The sequence below is a fragment of the Heloderma suspectum genome, chromosome 6 (assembly GCF_057233095.1).
Source record: "Heloderma suspectum isolate Gila_16-S chromosome 6, 16-S_ref, whole genome shotgun sequence".
Taxonomy (NCBI): Eukaryota; Metazoa; Chordata; class Lepidosauria; order Squamata; family Helodermatidae; genus Heloderma; species Heloderma suspectum.
Genome location: NC_139463.1, coordinates 129,690,743 through 129,705,883, shown reverse-complemented (window position 1 = coordinate 129,705,883; position 15,141 = coordinate 129,690,743). Strand labels below are relative to the sequence as shown.

The 15,141-nt window shown below is 58.5% G+C and overlaps 1 protein-coding gene across 1 annotated transcript in view; it reads right to left on the bottom strand.

Moving 5' to 3' along the window:
- Nucleotides 1-6,454: 6,454 nt before the first annotated feature.
- LOC146343251 (uncharacterized) overlaps nucleotides 6,455-15,141 on the bottom strand; it is a 29,130-nt gene continuing 20,443 nt past the window's right edge. The window contains exons 4-11 of the mRNA XM_084808138.1: nucleotides 14,775-14,833; nucleotides 14,210-14,349; nucleotides 13,320-13,379; nucleotides 12,480-12,654; nucleotides 11,600-11,773; nucleotides 9,439-9,554; nucleotides 8,163-8,257; nucleotides 6,455-7,533 (exon numbers count right to left, since the gene is read on the bottom strand). Coding sequence (XP_084664264.1) covers nucleotides 7,495-7,533; nucleotides 8,163-8,257; nucleotides 9,439-9,554; nucleotides 11,600-11,773; nucleotides 12,480-12,654; nucleotides 13,320-13,379; nucleotides 14,210-14,349; nucleotides 14,775-14,833 — 858 coding nt within the window. The 3' untranslated portion in view covers nucleotides 6,455-7,494. The remainder of the gene's footprint in view (nucleotides 7,534-8,162; nucleotides 8,258-9,438; nucleotides 9,555-11,599; nucleotides 11,774-12,479; nucleotides 12,655-13,319; nucleotides 13,380-14,209; nucleotides 14,350-14,774; nucleotides 14,834-15,141) is intronic.

The window sequence follows — 15,141 nt, the reverse complement described above, 5'->3', positions numbered from 1 at the left end:
ATCTCGCGGGGCAATTTATGGCAAGACGGGCAATAAACATTGGCCAGAAGATCAAAGGCCAGTGTGTTGTTGGCAAGTGGAGTTCCCTTGTCCCGTTGCCTTCTTCCGCGACTCTTTGACCTGGTTAGGCCCCGACACGGAACTGGAGGTCCAGAGCAGGGCAAGGAGTTCCTTCATTAGCCAAGGATGGGTTGAGGAAGGAGCGTGGATGCTTCCAGACTTCAGAGAACTCTTCATCAGGATAGAATGAAGCAGGAGCAACATTTCAGGGGCATGTCAGTTTACATGTGCTGGAAGACATGTATGTATGTATGTATTTAAAAGGGATTTCTATTCTGCTCTTCAAGAGGTCCCCAGGGTGTTATTTTCAGAAGTTAGAATTACAAGGACACAAATTATAACAGAAGCATTAAAACAAAGCTATAACATAAAAGAGCAGTATAAAAGCAGTTAGTAGAACTAACTGCAAAGAAAAACATTTGCATCACTGGTAAGGTGAAATGGACCTTTCAGTAGGTGGTCACCATGCAAAGCTGTGAATCCAGGGGTCAGCAGCAGCATTTCTATAGCTGCTGCTAGTGAATGTTTTGTGCACATGATGGTCTGGGTTGCCATGTGTGTGTGTGTAGTGATTTTTCGGAGGGGCTGGTGGAGGAGTGCTCCAAGACTTGTGGAGGAGGGATTGGGTCGTGAGGGATTAAGAAGAGCTGTGCTGGATCACGCCAAAGGCCTCTCTCTTCAAGCATCCCACTTCTCACAATGGCCAACCAGAAGCCCCAGTGGGAAACCCATAAGCAGGATTTTTTCTTGGTTCTAAGGGAAGCAAAAGCTGAGTGTAGTCAAACACGTACCCTGGATTTTAGGAAAGCTGATTTTCATAAACTCAGAACAATGATCAGTAAGGTCCCATGGCAAGTGACTCTAACGAGAAAAGGAGTCCAAGATGGGTGGGAGCTTTTAAAAAAGGAAATTCTCAAGGCACAATCACAAACAATTCCAACAAGAAGAAAAGGTGGAAGACAACAGAAGAAGCCAATGTGGCTTCACAAAAAGCTTAGGGATGACCTGGAAACGAAAAAGGACACATGCAGGAAGTGGAAAGAAGGCCAAGTAACAAAGGAAGAGTACAGGCAGGTAGCACAGAATTGCAGGGATGGCGTCAGGAAGGCTAAAGCTGAGAATGAGCTGAGGTTAGGAAGCGATGCTAAAAACAACAAAAAGGCTTTCTTCAGCTACGTGCATAGTAAAAGGCAGAGGAAAGAAATGGTGGGTCAGCTATTAAATAAGGATGGCAAAACGATAACAGATGACAAAGAAAAGGCAGAGGTGCTCAGTTCCTACTTTGGCTCAGTCTTCTCCCAAAAGAGGGTCTATGACCCCCCTGGCAAAGGCGAAGTACAGGCTGAAGGGGCAGGATTGCAGCTTGAGATTGATAGGCATATGGTCAAGGAACACCTAATTCCTTTGAATGAGTTCAAATCTCCAGGGCCAGATGAACTGCATCCTAGAGTCATAAAGGAACTGGCAGAAGAACTCTCAGAACCGCTGTCTATTCTCTTTGAGCAATCATGGAGGATGGGGGAAGTGCCAGATGACTGGAGGAGGGCTAACGTTGTCCCTATCTTCAAAAAGGGTAAAAAGGAGGAACCTGGGAACTACAGACCAGTCAGTCTGACATCCATCCCTGGGAAAATTCTGGAGATGATAAAGCAATCCATCTGCAAGCACCTTGAAAACAATGCCGTGATTACTCGAAGCCAACATGGATTTGTCAAAAACAAGTCCTGCCAGACAAATCTGATCTTGTTTTTTGATCAAGTAACCTCCCTTGTAGACCGTGGGAATGCTGTAGACGTCATATACCTCGACTTCAGCAAAGCTTTCGACAAAGTGCCCCATGATCTCCTGATGAGCAAACTAGCTCAAAGTGGGCTAGATGAAACAACGATCCGGTGGATCCACAGTTGGCTACAGAATTGGACTCAAAGAGTGCTTCTCAATGGGACCTTCTCAAACTGGGGAGAGGTAACGAGTGGGGTACCACAGGGCTCAGTGCTGGGACCAGTGCTCTTCAACATTTTTATTAAGGACTTGGAGGAGGAGGTGCAGGGAATGCTGATCAAATGTGCAGATGACACCAAATTGGGCGGGGTAGCTAATACTTTGGAAGACAGAAACAAAATTCAAAGTGATCTGGATAGACTGGAGTGCTGGGCAGAAAACAACAGAATGACATTTCATAGGGATAAATGCCAAGTTCTGCACCTAGGAAAACGAAACCAAAGGCACAGTTACAAGATGGGGGATACGTGGCTCAACAACACTACAAGCGAGAAGGATCTTGGAATTGTTGTCGATCACAAGCTGAATATGAGCCAACAATGTGATGTGGCTGCAAAAAAGGCAAATGCTCTTTTGGGCTGCATTCATAGAAGCATTGCTTCCAAATCTGGGGAAGTCCTAGTTCCCCTCTACTCAACACTGGTTAGGCCTCCTCTGGAGTACTGTGTCGAGTTCTGGGCACCACACTTTAAGAAGGATGAAGACAAACTGGAGAGGGTTCAGAGGAGGGCAACAAAGATGATCAGGGGACTGGAAACAAAGCCCTATGAAGAGAGACTGAAAGCACTGGGCATGTTTAGCCTTGAGAAGAGAAGACTGAGGGGAGATATGATAGCACTCTTCAAGTACTTGAAAGGCTGTCACAGAGAAGAAGGCCAGGATCTCTTCTTGATCATCCCAGAGTGCAGGACACGGAATCATGGGCTCAAGTGACAGGAAGCCAGATTCCAGCTGAGTATCAGGAAAAACTTCCTGACTGTAAGAGCAATACTTCAATGGAGCCAATTACCTGGGGAGGTGGTGGGCTCTCCCACACTGGAGGCCTTCAAGACGAGGCTGGACAGACATCCATCTGTCAGGGATGCTCTGACCTGGATTCCTGCACTGAGCAGGGGGTTGGACTTGATGGTCTTGCAGGCCTCTTCCAGGCCTACTATTCTACGATGCTATGAGCCTTTCACCCTTTTGGAGCCACAGTTCCAATGATACAATTCTGGGTGTCATTTGGAAGAATTTAAGCCCCTTTTGGTTTTAGAGGGCCAGGGGCTGTAGCCTTGGCCATCCACCCCATACCGCCCCACCCTCAAAGCAGCCTCTCAGCAAGCGTGTCGCTGGCCAGAGGGCGACGCGGACTCTGCTGCGCAGCGTGGCTCTCTGCCTGCAAAGCTACCGGCTGCACAGGAGCAGCGCCTGGGGTTGGCTGAAGGGTTTCGTTCTCACTTCTGCTTCTGTGGTTCTGGGGCTGCGAACTTGATCAGAGCGACAGTGCCGAGTGTGACGGGCGGTTCAGCCCTCCCCCCCTTCATATTACCCTGATATCATCACGCGCACATGGCGCTGTGCGGGTAGTGCCCTGGGGAGGGGGCAACCTGAACTAGGGCCTCCGCGGCGGCTGCTCCCAGGCTCCGGAACTCCCTGCCCGGGAAGCGTGGGAGGCTGGCTGCCTCGCTGGCCCCTCCGCCACCAGGCGAGTATCATGTTATTCGGCCGGCCTTTGGCGTGTGGAGGGCTCTGGCTGAGGGGGGATCGGGGGACCTGCTTACTTCTTCGATGGTTCCATTTTAACTCTGCTTTAGTGTATTTGTTTTTATGCTGGGTTTTAATTAAGATTTTGTTTTAATTTGGATTTTAATGCTGGCCACCTCGAGTGCCATTTTTTGTCAGGAAGGCAGGATACAAATCAAAGACACAGGCGGAGCCGCAGGAAGGCAAACGCAGGAAGGCCGGGCGCGGGGCCTTCCCGGCGGAGGGGGCTCGCGGCGCTGCCCGCCTTTCCCCCCGCAGATGCTTTCAAGGCGCGGCGGGGAAGCGCCGGAGGGCTGCAGGCGGGAGACGCTGCTGCCTGGACCCCGGCGAAGCTCCGTGAACGAGGCCGGGCAGCGGCGCCGCCGCCAGGGCTCGGCCGGGAGCAGCGCAAGCGGGCGGCTCTCCTGCGGAGGCGCCGCCGGGATCCTGCCAGGCAGCAGGCGGCGCGCTGGGCAGGCGGCACTCCCGGGCCCCCGGCAGAGGGCGCCCCGGAGGCCCGCGCAGCCGGACCAGGGCGGCCCGGGGCGGGGCTCGGCGGGGCTTCGGCGCGGGGAAGCGCCCCGCGGGTCCCGCTCGAGGCGGCCGGCGCCCCGCTGCGGCTGCCGCGCCGGGCCGGGCCGTGCAGGGCGGGCCGGGCTCCGTGGCGCAGCGGCCGGCGGCAGCCCTGGCTCAGTGCCCGGCAGGCGGCCCCCGGGAAGGGGCGGGCCGAGGCGGCTGGAGCCTGCCGAGGCCGCGGCGTCCTCCCCGGACGGGTCCGCGCGCTCGCCAGCAGCGCGAGGCTCTCCCCCGCACGGGCCCGCCAGGACAGGGGCCGGAGGGGCCGAGGACGCGCGCCCGCCCCGCTGCCCTCGGGGCCGCGCGCTGCTCGCGTGCGGCGGAGAGCGGCCGCGCGGAGCCGCACGGCGAGGGAGCGCGTGCGCGGCGCGGCCGGAGCTTTCCCGCCGGCGGCCGTTCCGGGTGGGCTCTGCGCCGCCCCGGACGCAGCGCGAGAAGGGCCGCGGCGCGGCCGCGTGCCGGCGCCTTGCGGCAGGGACGCCTCTCCTGGCGCCGGCGGGCTCGGGCGGGGGCGGCGGCCCCCTCTCGCTGCGCAGCCCCGTGCCGCGGCGGCCGCCTCGCGGGGGCGCAAGCGGAGCGGGCGGGGCTGCCGCGGGCGTGAGCCGGTCAGTGCGCGGGCTGGCGCGGGCGGGAAAGACGGCCTGCTGGGGCGGCGGCGGGGAGGGCTGGTGGCCCGCGTCGCGGCCAGCCTGCTGTCTCACGTGTGCCGGGGGGCGTGATGGTTTCGGCGTGGGCTTGTACCCCGGGCTCATATCGGGAACCCCCAGTATGTCAGACAGAAGGCGCCCCACCAGACAGAACTCCGCCTGCAGCTGCTAACCTCCGGGGGGCGGGGGAGACAAATGCCCCGGGATGTGGCCGATTCCCGTCTCTGGACTCCATGAGGCCTAGTGGCGTACTTTTATTTGAAGAGAAATCGCGAGGAAGCCTACTCAGCAGGCTACAGTAGCCTTGCGCTCTGGCACCAATGGGGGGGGGCTCCATAATGTGCCCCATTCCCAGCTGCTGCTGTGGCCGGGTGCTCAGGGAACTGCTCCGCGGAGCCTGCCGTGTGGGACTGAGTCCTGGGAGCGGCACCTCTTGCCCTGACGTCCCTCGTGTCCTGGGCTTGTCAGGGGAGCAGGGGCATTTCCCCCTGGTGGGGCGTAACACTTGCCCCCTGCTTCCCAGGCCGATGCAGGGAGCCCCTGGAGGCAGTGGCGGGGCTGCCCAGGTGTGGCTGCCCTGGCTGGGTGCCCCGGCCCCCCCGGGGCTGCTGGGCACAAGGGCCGTTCCCTCCCTGGGTAGCACTGGAGCCCTTGTGCCGGGAGGGCCGGGCACGCGCCGGAAGGCCGCTTAGCCCAGGAGCCCCATGGGGGCTGAGTTGCACGGGCCCCCCTGCCTTCTTGCTTTGTGGGAGGTGTCGAGCCCTGCCTGGACAGATCCCTGGGACCGGCAGCACTGGGGCCATGGCCAGCTGGGCCACTTGGGCTGATGGCACAGGGGTGCTGTGCCCTCATCTTGTTCTCGGGTCACCTCCCATTCCGCAGGTCCACCAGGGTTGCTGCACTGGTATATGGACAGTCTCCCGAAGCATTCAGGAATCCTGCCAGATCCGTCCATGTCCAGGGGTGGAGCATCTGAATGGACCCCCAACCTGGCTGGAGCATGCTTGTGACTGCCCCCAAGTCATTCCTGTGTCCCACAGAGCAACTAGGGCTGTGGTGGGAGTGCCAGCTGTGCCTGCAGGACACTCTCCAAGGGCAACCGGAACACCTCGGATCCCCCCAGCCCCTGGGAACAGACTGTTCTGATAGGCCTATGAACCTCGGGAGGGGAGTAGCCTCTGCAGGCCTAAACCTTAGCATCCTGGCTGTGGGGAGCCAATAACAGCCCCCACCATGTCGAGATGGCCATCTCACTGGCCATCGAGCGAGTTCAGAGTGCCCACATATCATGTGCCTAAGTAGCGCCTCCATCTTCAAAGGCAAATACCGCCGAGGACCAGCTGCTGGTGGGGAGCTCATGCCTTCGTGCCCTGCTTGGGGTTCAGGACACGCCTCTCTGTCTCCCCTGTGACATTGCAAGAGATTGAGGAGTGTCCCTGGAATTGTGGACTTCAGCCCCCTGGAATGGCAACCTCTTTTGGGCCAGCCTGAAGCGGGGGGGGGGGGGAATCAAGACATGCAAAGCTCCCTGCAAGACTGCACGGTGTCCCTTCGCCTGAGGGTTGTGGCCAGCAAGACTTGCTCTAAGTAAGAGCTCCCTTTCCCATCCACCCACCTCCCTTTCCAGGCCAGACGCCCATGTTGAAGAGAGTTCACAGAACAAGAAGCTTTTCTCACCTTTATTTTCCCCTCGATGAATCGATCACAGTGTTGACATTCTCCTTGTTCACTATTATTATCACTCGCTGCATCTGGTCCTGTGTTATTGCATAACAATTTGATCGGTCCAAGGCTTGCGGACAGGGATAGGGGCAGCAAGTCTGGGGCACAGGACCAAACAGACCCAGGAAAAGAAAAAGGCCAGGCGCTTCCCGTAGAGTGCAGCCCATCCCTGCCTCTCACATGAGGTTCCCATCACCCACCCCTCAGCAAAAAGGCTCCCACGTGCCCCGTTAAGACACAGGCTGTGGCAATGGCAGCAGAACCCCCCATGCTCTGCTAATACTTGGGGAGGCCATGCCCCCCCTCAGAGGGGCCCATGGAGCCTTGCACACACCCATGCAGGATGCACTGCTGTGGATACTGAGGGGCGCTGCATCATGGGATGTCAGTGCTGTTACAGAGGTATTTGGGGCTGAACAGGAAGACAACTGTGGGGTGGTTTACAATGAGGGAAGAAAACGGCAAGCTGGAAGGCGGGGGAGGAGAGATCCAGAGCCAGGGCAAAAAGAGAGGAACAGGAGAACCAGGAGAGTTATAGCCTGAGGAAGGCGAGGGGCCCGACTTCCTTAAAGTGCTAGCCACAGCCCCTGGCCTGCAGAGGCTGCATGAACCCGGGGAGGCCTCTTGTACCAGCAGGCCCTGGAAGTTTGTGCAAAAGCCCCACGAGCCGCGGGGAGAGCGAGGTCCATCTGTGGCAAACGCTGGTACAAGTTCAGTCTCTGCACAACACAGCGCCTTGGGATCAGCTGCTGGGAAGCCCCCACAAAACCATCTTCCAGCGCTGCTGTGGCCTGCTCAGCAGAAGGGAGTCCCTGGCATTCAGTGGGGCAGCAGCACCCCACTCAAGATGGTGGACGAGGGAGCAGGAAGACCGCACAGCAGACCCCCTGCGCCACGGCATCTTCCTGCAAGGCGTGGGTCCCTAGGACAAACCCCAAGGTGCACATCCAGCGCCGGGCCAGATGCTGCTTTCCAGGACTCATCACAGCTGGGTCACCTGGGGCCGAGCAATCCGTGCCTGCTGCCACAGTATGCAGGGAGAGAAGAAGAAGGAAGACAAAGGCAACAGCGTGAGCTGGAAGACCCTCTGGAGAGCCCTGCTGGGCCAGGCCAAGGGGGTCCCTCTTGTCAGGCACCCGGCTTGCTTCTCACGGTGGCCAGTCGGAGGCCCACGTCTGTTGCTCCGGAGGGTTCATCGTGGCTGGTAGCTTCTGTCCCCACCCCCAGGAACATGTTCCATTCCTGCTGAAAACCAGCCAGCCCAGTGGCTGTCAGTCACGCCTCCCGGCTGCAGATGCCATCAATTGACGGCCCTCCCTGCATCACGTGCATTGGACTGCCTTAAATTCCAGTAGTGCGGGAGAGGAAGAAAAACCTCTCTCTCTCCACGTCCTCCACACTATGCATCATCTTATGGACTTCTATCAAGCCCCCTCCCCCCTTTAAGTTGCCTCTTTTCCCTAAACTAAAAAGCCACAAACATAGTGACTTTTCTTCGCAAGGGGAGCCACTCCAGCCCTCTGGCCACATTGGCAGCTCTTTGGGGGACATTTTCCAGCTCTGCCATAGCGGGGACATCCCCCCCGCTGTACCTCAGGGGTCCACCCCACCCACCATGATTTCTTCCCCGCCCCCCGGCAGCTCTTGTACCTGCAGGGATGTGTCCACTTTGTCCAGGCGGGGTTGGAAAGATCCTGACCCCCATGGAGAGCTCCCCTGGTCACTGCTGGTCTGGGAGGAAGGGTCTGCAGCAAGGTAGAGAGGAGGTGGCCTCAGGCACTCGCATTTTTTTTATTTAGTGGGCTTGGGGGAGGCTTTTCCAAAGGCTTCATTTTGCCCCAGCTGAACATCCCCATTGCCCCCCCCCCTCGCCGCTTGCTGGTAGAAGGACGGGGGCGGGCACAGACCACGGCCGCGCTTCATTTTACAGAGCCGCTCTGCCTGGTGGGGCAGCAGAGCCTGGCCCGGCAGGGGGCAGCCAGCAGAGCCACCTTCCCTGTCGTGATAATGCGGCGCTTGAGCAGCCCTGAGCCGCATGAGCCGCCCTTCACTCGTCAGGCGCTGAGCACTCCGAGTCCCACGCTGGGGCTCAGCGGCCGGCCTCCCTTCCCCTCCCCCCACCTTTGGAGGACCAGGAGATGCCAGGGACGCTCTTTGGCGGGGCATGCAGGGCCCCGTCTCCCGCCAGTTGGCCCGTCTGCTGCTGACACCAGTTGGCACGTTTCATCCCAGGGGTTCTGGGGGACCTGCATCGGCGCAGTGAGGTGTTTTTAGGCCCTGGACTTGATGGTCCAGGGGAGGATTTAGAGGGCCCTCTGTATGACTTCAATTCCAAAACACACAGCTCACATTTCTATTCCCCCCCCAGCCCAGCCCACCATTCCATGCTTTACTGTGACAACCCGCACCCCAGTTCTCAGAGAAGTGAGAAGTCCAGGGCTGCAAGTGTTTACTAGGGTGGTGGTTTCCTTTCGGGCCGATGGTGTTTTGTAATACTGTTTGGTGGAGACCTGTGGAGACTTGCAGCATTCACACACCGAGTGCTCCCCCATTAGGTTTTGTGTGTGTGTGTGTGTGGGGGGGGTCTTACACCCTAAAGATGCTTCCAGGGCCCCCCAGCTCAACTCAGCCTCTCTGATTCTGGCAGCTTTACACTGAAGCATACCTGGGCAAAAGAGCCCTGGCAAACTGGTTTCCTAGACTCTTGCTCCAGGATCTTTTATCATCAGAACTGCTGGGCTGGGGGGGGGCCTTGGGGGGTCATTTACTCCAGTCCCCAGTGCGACTGCGACACGGTGCATATCGCCTTCTGCTTCTTGCTACAGTGCAAGGCCAGGGAGCAGGCTGTGCTTGCTGCTGCATGGGGACCCTGGCCCACTGGGGCCTGGCCTTTGCCCACTCCCCACCTAGGCTGGGCAGGCCGTACCTCCTTGGGCACTGCTGTCAGCTGTCAGGATGTGCGGGGTGAAGCCTCGAGGCCGGGCCACCCATTCCTCCTCATTCTCGTACCACTTCTCCTCGTCGGGAGCCAAATTCATCAGCCTGGCCAGGGAACAGCAAGCAAGGACACCAGGTTTACCGGGCAGCTTTATCCAAGCCATTCAATTATGCGCTGCTGGTTTAATGTTATTTCTGTATGATCTTGAAATGTTGTTTTGCTGACTGTTGCAGACCACTTTGGGAGGTCAATCTGTCCTGAAAGGCAGTTTCTAAACCCACTAAATAATTAAATACACCCCCCCCCCCCAGGCAAAGAGGCTTATGGAGCACATCACTGTAGGTGCCTTGAGTGAGGGAGCCATGCCACATGGGGGGCGGGGGGACTGCTGCTGTCCCACCTGCCACTATCCCTGCTGAGTGCCCACAGTTTGCTAAATCCGCACAAATTGGCTCTCCAGAGTTAACTCGATGCAGAACTGAGGGCCACCTTAGCAGAGACTTCCAGTTCCAGAAAACAGATTCCGAGCTCTGACGCGTCCTCCTGACTGGGAGGGGCGCAATTACCCTTCCCTGTCTAAATGCATCTAATCAATGCACCTGAGCATTAGGGAACCGGTGTTCGTATGTGCACACAGACACAAGCGCATCCAGCCGATCTTGGCAGAGCCTTCGCCGCCCACCCGCTTCCTCTCCCTCAGACACACGCAGCGGTGCGGCCTCTTCGAAGACTGCTTGCTGCTGCACGTGTGAACGCCATCGAGAAGCAAAGACTGCTTTTTGCTTGGCAATTACTGTTGCTGCCACTCATCTCCAGATTTAAATCCTGGAATTAATCCATGGATCAGTTAAAACCCATCATTAATTGCCCAATTTCTTTAATTGGCTGACAGGCCTACTTTGCACCTGCGCACATTATGGCTGAGCTGAGCCCTGGGCAAGGCAGCCGCAGCACCCGTGGTCTCTGCAGGAGGAGCCCCCCCCATGGCTAGAGTTGGGTGCTCATGAAGCAACCAGAGAGCAGCTGAACATCCTTGCTAGGCACATGCTGAAGCCAGGTGTCCAACAGGGAAGTTTTTAATTGTGCCTTTAATTTACCTGTTTTTAGGACTTTTGTTTTTTTTCATTGTTACCAGCCTTGAGCACCATTTTTTGGTGGAAAGTCAGGGTATAAATCAAATAAGCCCAGGCCATATATAACCCCCAAACCCTTCATCACAGCCCCCATGGGTACCATGACAGCCCTGCTGCTGCTGAATTCCCCTCCCACCATTTTCCTCACAATAGTGAGGAAAGAACCATCTGTATCAGGACCAGTCGGGTGTGCGCGCGCATGTGTCCCCTGGCCTCTGAGCCAGCATCACACGTGGCCCACAACCAGAAGGTGACGCACCATGATCTAAAGCAAAGAGGCAAAAGTGTAAGAGGCCCTCAGCCGCAGAAAGGACACAGACAGAGAAATGCTCCATAAACACAGGAGCTCTGGGGATTCTTGAGGTCAAGAATATGCAAGCACAGCCCTGTTGTGGAGCTGAGAGTTTATATGTGGAGGAGGCGCCCTCTGCCTCCTAGGGCATTATGGGAAGTAAAGCGCCCCCCCCCCCCCGGTCTTGGTGTGGCTAAGTGGGCTAGTGGAGAGACTACTGGGAGAGGCTCCAGCCTCAGTCGTGTTGCATCAGAAAACAAACGATGGGGTTTCCTTCATGAGAAGAAGCTGAGCTCTGCCCTCTAGTGTAAGCTGGAGAATACCTGTGCCACCTCTGCCACCACCCACAAGTGCGCATTGCAGCATGAAAAGCTAGAGGGAGAACAGGCAGGAGGCACAGCGCTTTGCGGAAGCTGCACGCTTGCTAGCAGACAGGAGCAAAGGGCGCGAAGTACTCGGCAGAGGAGTGCCCCCAAGCCGAAGACCCGGGCACACCTCAGAGGTGACCCTGCAGCGCCCAGCCCCCATGCATGACACGGATGGTGCAACAGAGGAAGCCTTCGCCACTGTTCACAGAGGATCGAGGAGACACCAATCTGTGCCAGAGTACGACGCTGGACCATGCGTCTACGGCATCCCCGAGAGAGGCTGCAAGGCAGCGGTCTGGGACATGCATGCGCATGGCAGGGAAAGGACCCTCCTCCCACCGCTCCTCCCCTCCTACCTGGGGTCTTTCTCCTTCTGGCGGCAGTGCCTCCAGCAGAGAAGGATGGCCAAGGCGAGAAGCAGCAGCAGCAGGGCGGCCAGGCCCAGGGCCACCCCCACGGCCACCCCCACCTTGCTGACACGTTGCTCGCAGCGGCGGCCCAGGTACCAGTAGGTGTCCGACTGCTCGCAGCTGGGGAGGAAGGCAGATCTGCGGGTCAGAGAGAGGGCAGGCCAGGGGTGCCAGCCCCCGAGGGCCCTATGGGGAGGGGGTGCTGCAGTGTCTTGCTGCTCATAAATAGGGGGCTGAGCAGTGTGAGAGGGCAACCCTTCGCAAAGTGTTGAAGCAAGGCACTCCCAGAAGCCACACCAGGAACGTGAATTTCACCCAGGCTGGGGCGACTCCAGCAACTGCTGCTGGCCCCACGATCCGCCCCGCAGCTTGGGTGCCCAGAGGCTCTTTCTGAGGCGCATCTGTCCCTCCAGGAGCCGCCTCCCGGGCCCTCTGCGCGCTCCTCCCTGAGCCCCTCCCAACTCCAGGGCCCTTGCTGTTGCCCAAAGGGTTGCCCTTGATGTTGCCCTTCCTTGGGCATAAGCTCCGAGAGCCCATGTGGCCGGTGGACAGTGGGGTGGGGATGGACTCTGAGAGCCTTGGGCCCAAATTCCTCAGTGCCTGGGAGGCCTCCTCCAGCCTCTCCCCCTCTGCTTCCCGTGGCTGAAATGGCACCAGCCCTGCTCTGCCCCCGCCGGGATACTGCAAGGCCAGAGTTGCGCTCCTTGAAAAAACGTGCACGCCTCCACCAGCAAGATGGCTCGTAGGGCCAGGGGAGATGTGGCCGCGCAGCACCACTGAGCCAGACTGTGCCACCCCACCTCCCCCCGGCTGGCGCACTACTCACTAGCAGCTGGGCCCATCAGACGTGATGTAGCAGCTCCCGTGCGCGCACCCAAAGGGGTGGGGGTGCCAGAAGCTGCAGCTGGAGACACACTGCAGCTGGTTGCTGATGTTTCGTGCCACATAATATTGCTGGAGGTTCTGCAGCACCTTCGTATTCCTGCACGCACGTAGGAGGTCTGCAGAGGGGCAGAGGGAGGCAGGGAGTCATGCCAATGGCCATTGGCAGCGGACCCCCTCCCCCCCTCCATGAATGTGCCTCCCCCCGGAAGCCACCTCAGCCCGTGCCGTTGTGCTCCTCGCAGCGGCACAGGCCATGAGCGGCGAAGGGCTGTCCTCGGCCTGGCCTGAATGTCCCGCGGCCCCTCCGCACCATCCAAGGAGCCCACATCCTGGGGACGTGGGAGAGGGTGGACGAGCCCTGAGGCGTCATCAGGCCTGCTTCTTGCTTGGCCACCTCTGCCATGGGCCCTCCTGCCTGCTCGGCCCTTTCCCTCAGCACCATTGCCCCAGGGGGACCCAGCCCTCCGAGACCCCCACAGACTGGCCTGCTGAGCCCCGGGCCTTTCCCTTTGCCTCCCCAGGCCACCCTGCCCCCACACGCTTCTCTGCCGCCCATGATGGTTCCCAGGACCCCCGCATCGGCCTCTGGGCGCTTCAGCTGACTGCGGCTGCACATGGACATGGCAGGGTGCGCTATGTGCGTCTGTGCAGGGGGCCACGCTGTCTTACTCCTGCAGTGCAGCTGCGTGTGCACACCCCCCCCCTGACCTGCGGGTCTGGAAAACAAGGAATGCGCGAGGTGCCTGCCTGCGCACACGCACACAGACACACAGGTTCTCACCTTGAGGGCTCAGGGGCACCGAAACCACGTGAGAAGCATTTTCGTTGAAGCACAGGCGATCTGGAAGGGAGGAGGAAAGGCAACGGTGAATCTTCTAGAATTGGGGAGGGGAGATCCCAGGAGAGGGTTCCGTGGGGACGGAGGGGCTTCCCCGCACGCCTACCTGCCAGGGTTGTGGGCAAGATGCTGCCCCCTCCCTCAGCCCCCTCTGTCCTCCTGCATAGGTGCCCTGCCATGTCCCATCCCGCCAGCAGTCTGACTTCCAGCGTTTCGGCATCCATCGCTCTGTGTGCGCAGCAGAAGCTCTCGCTTATGACAGCGTGGCCTCTGGGGTACAGCATAGGGGGCTCACACCCTCCTTGCCCCACATCATGGGGGGACAGCAAAACAGTGCATTAGCTCAGGCTCATCCTGTGCCTGTACCTGGAGCGCAGCTGCTTGGCTCAACCGGCGGGCAGACGTTGCGCTCCCTGCAAGGCAGCGCACCTCTCTGGCTGGCCATTTGCACCGGCATTCACCTTTAAGCCTCCTCTGGTGTCCTTACGGAATGCAGTGTTTGAAGTCCGAGTTTGCAACCACGGATCACCAGATTTAAAGCCAGTTCCTGTGCATGTTTACTCAGAAGTAGTAAGTCCCACTGTGTTTAGTGGGACTTCCCTCCTAATTGAGACAGAGAGGATCACAGCCCTTGGGTGATGTGTGCTGTTGGCCCAGGACAGCGGATCTGGCAAGGCGGAGAAGGCTCTGTGCACCACCAGCCAGATGGGGTGGGGATGTGACAGAAGAGAAGAACCAGCTTGCAGGATCAAAGCAAAGCTGCTCCGTCTCCCACAGCTGCTGGCCAGATGTGCTGATCCCAGGAGCGGGCCTGGACTTGTGGGCCTCCTCACCTTTCTGCTCAGAGGTGCACGGTGACGAGCCGCTGTGCAGCTTCCGGCCGATGTCCTTCACAGATTGGTTGTAAGTTGCATTGAAGTCGGAGAAGGTCAGGCTAAGGAGCACCTCGTGATCCACGTTAACGCTACCCTGACTGGGGAGGGGAAAGGAAGGGAAAGAGCTTAGCAGCAGCTGTGAAGCCAGCGGTGCTCTCGGGTAATTGTACGCTTTGGACTTTGTGGTCTTGCAGGGCGGGCTGGAGAGCGACTTCACTGCCTTCAGCCCTGCTGTGGCTGGGGCCTCTCGCTCAGTTTGCTGAGTGGGGCCCGGCGATGCTGCCCCAAACCCTGCCCTGTCGGCACCACCGTGTGAAGGGCCCTGAGCCAGCCCACTGAGTGGCAGCTGGCTGTACAGCAAGAGGGAGGCTTCTGTGGCTGAGGAAACCCCGGCCAGGGGTGGGCCTATGCACAAAGGGGCTGGCGCTCAGGCCCAGGAGATAATGTGGGGCCAGGCAGCCTGCTCCCTCTGGTACATTGCCCAGTGCCACACAGCACCAGTCACCAGCTGCTTAAGGCTTACCTCAGCTGAATCACCTTTACACCAGCATACCCAGGAATGGCTGCATAGAAGATCTTCATCTGCAGAGAGAGAGAGAGACAGAGAGGCCTCAGCACAACAGCAGGGACTGCAGGATGTGGGAAGCAATAATAAGAGGGAACCTCTGAACATGTGCACCAAGTGGACATCGCCACCCCCCATACATAAGAACAGAAGAAGACCGTGCTGGATCAGACCAAGGGTCCATCTAGTCCAGCATTCTGCTCACACAGTGGCCAACCAGCTGCCCACGGGAAACCCACAAGCGGGACAGGAGCACAACAGCACCCTCCTGCCCATGTTCCCCAGCAACTGGTGCACATCGGCAGACTGTCTTCAATGTTGGAGG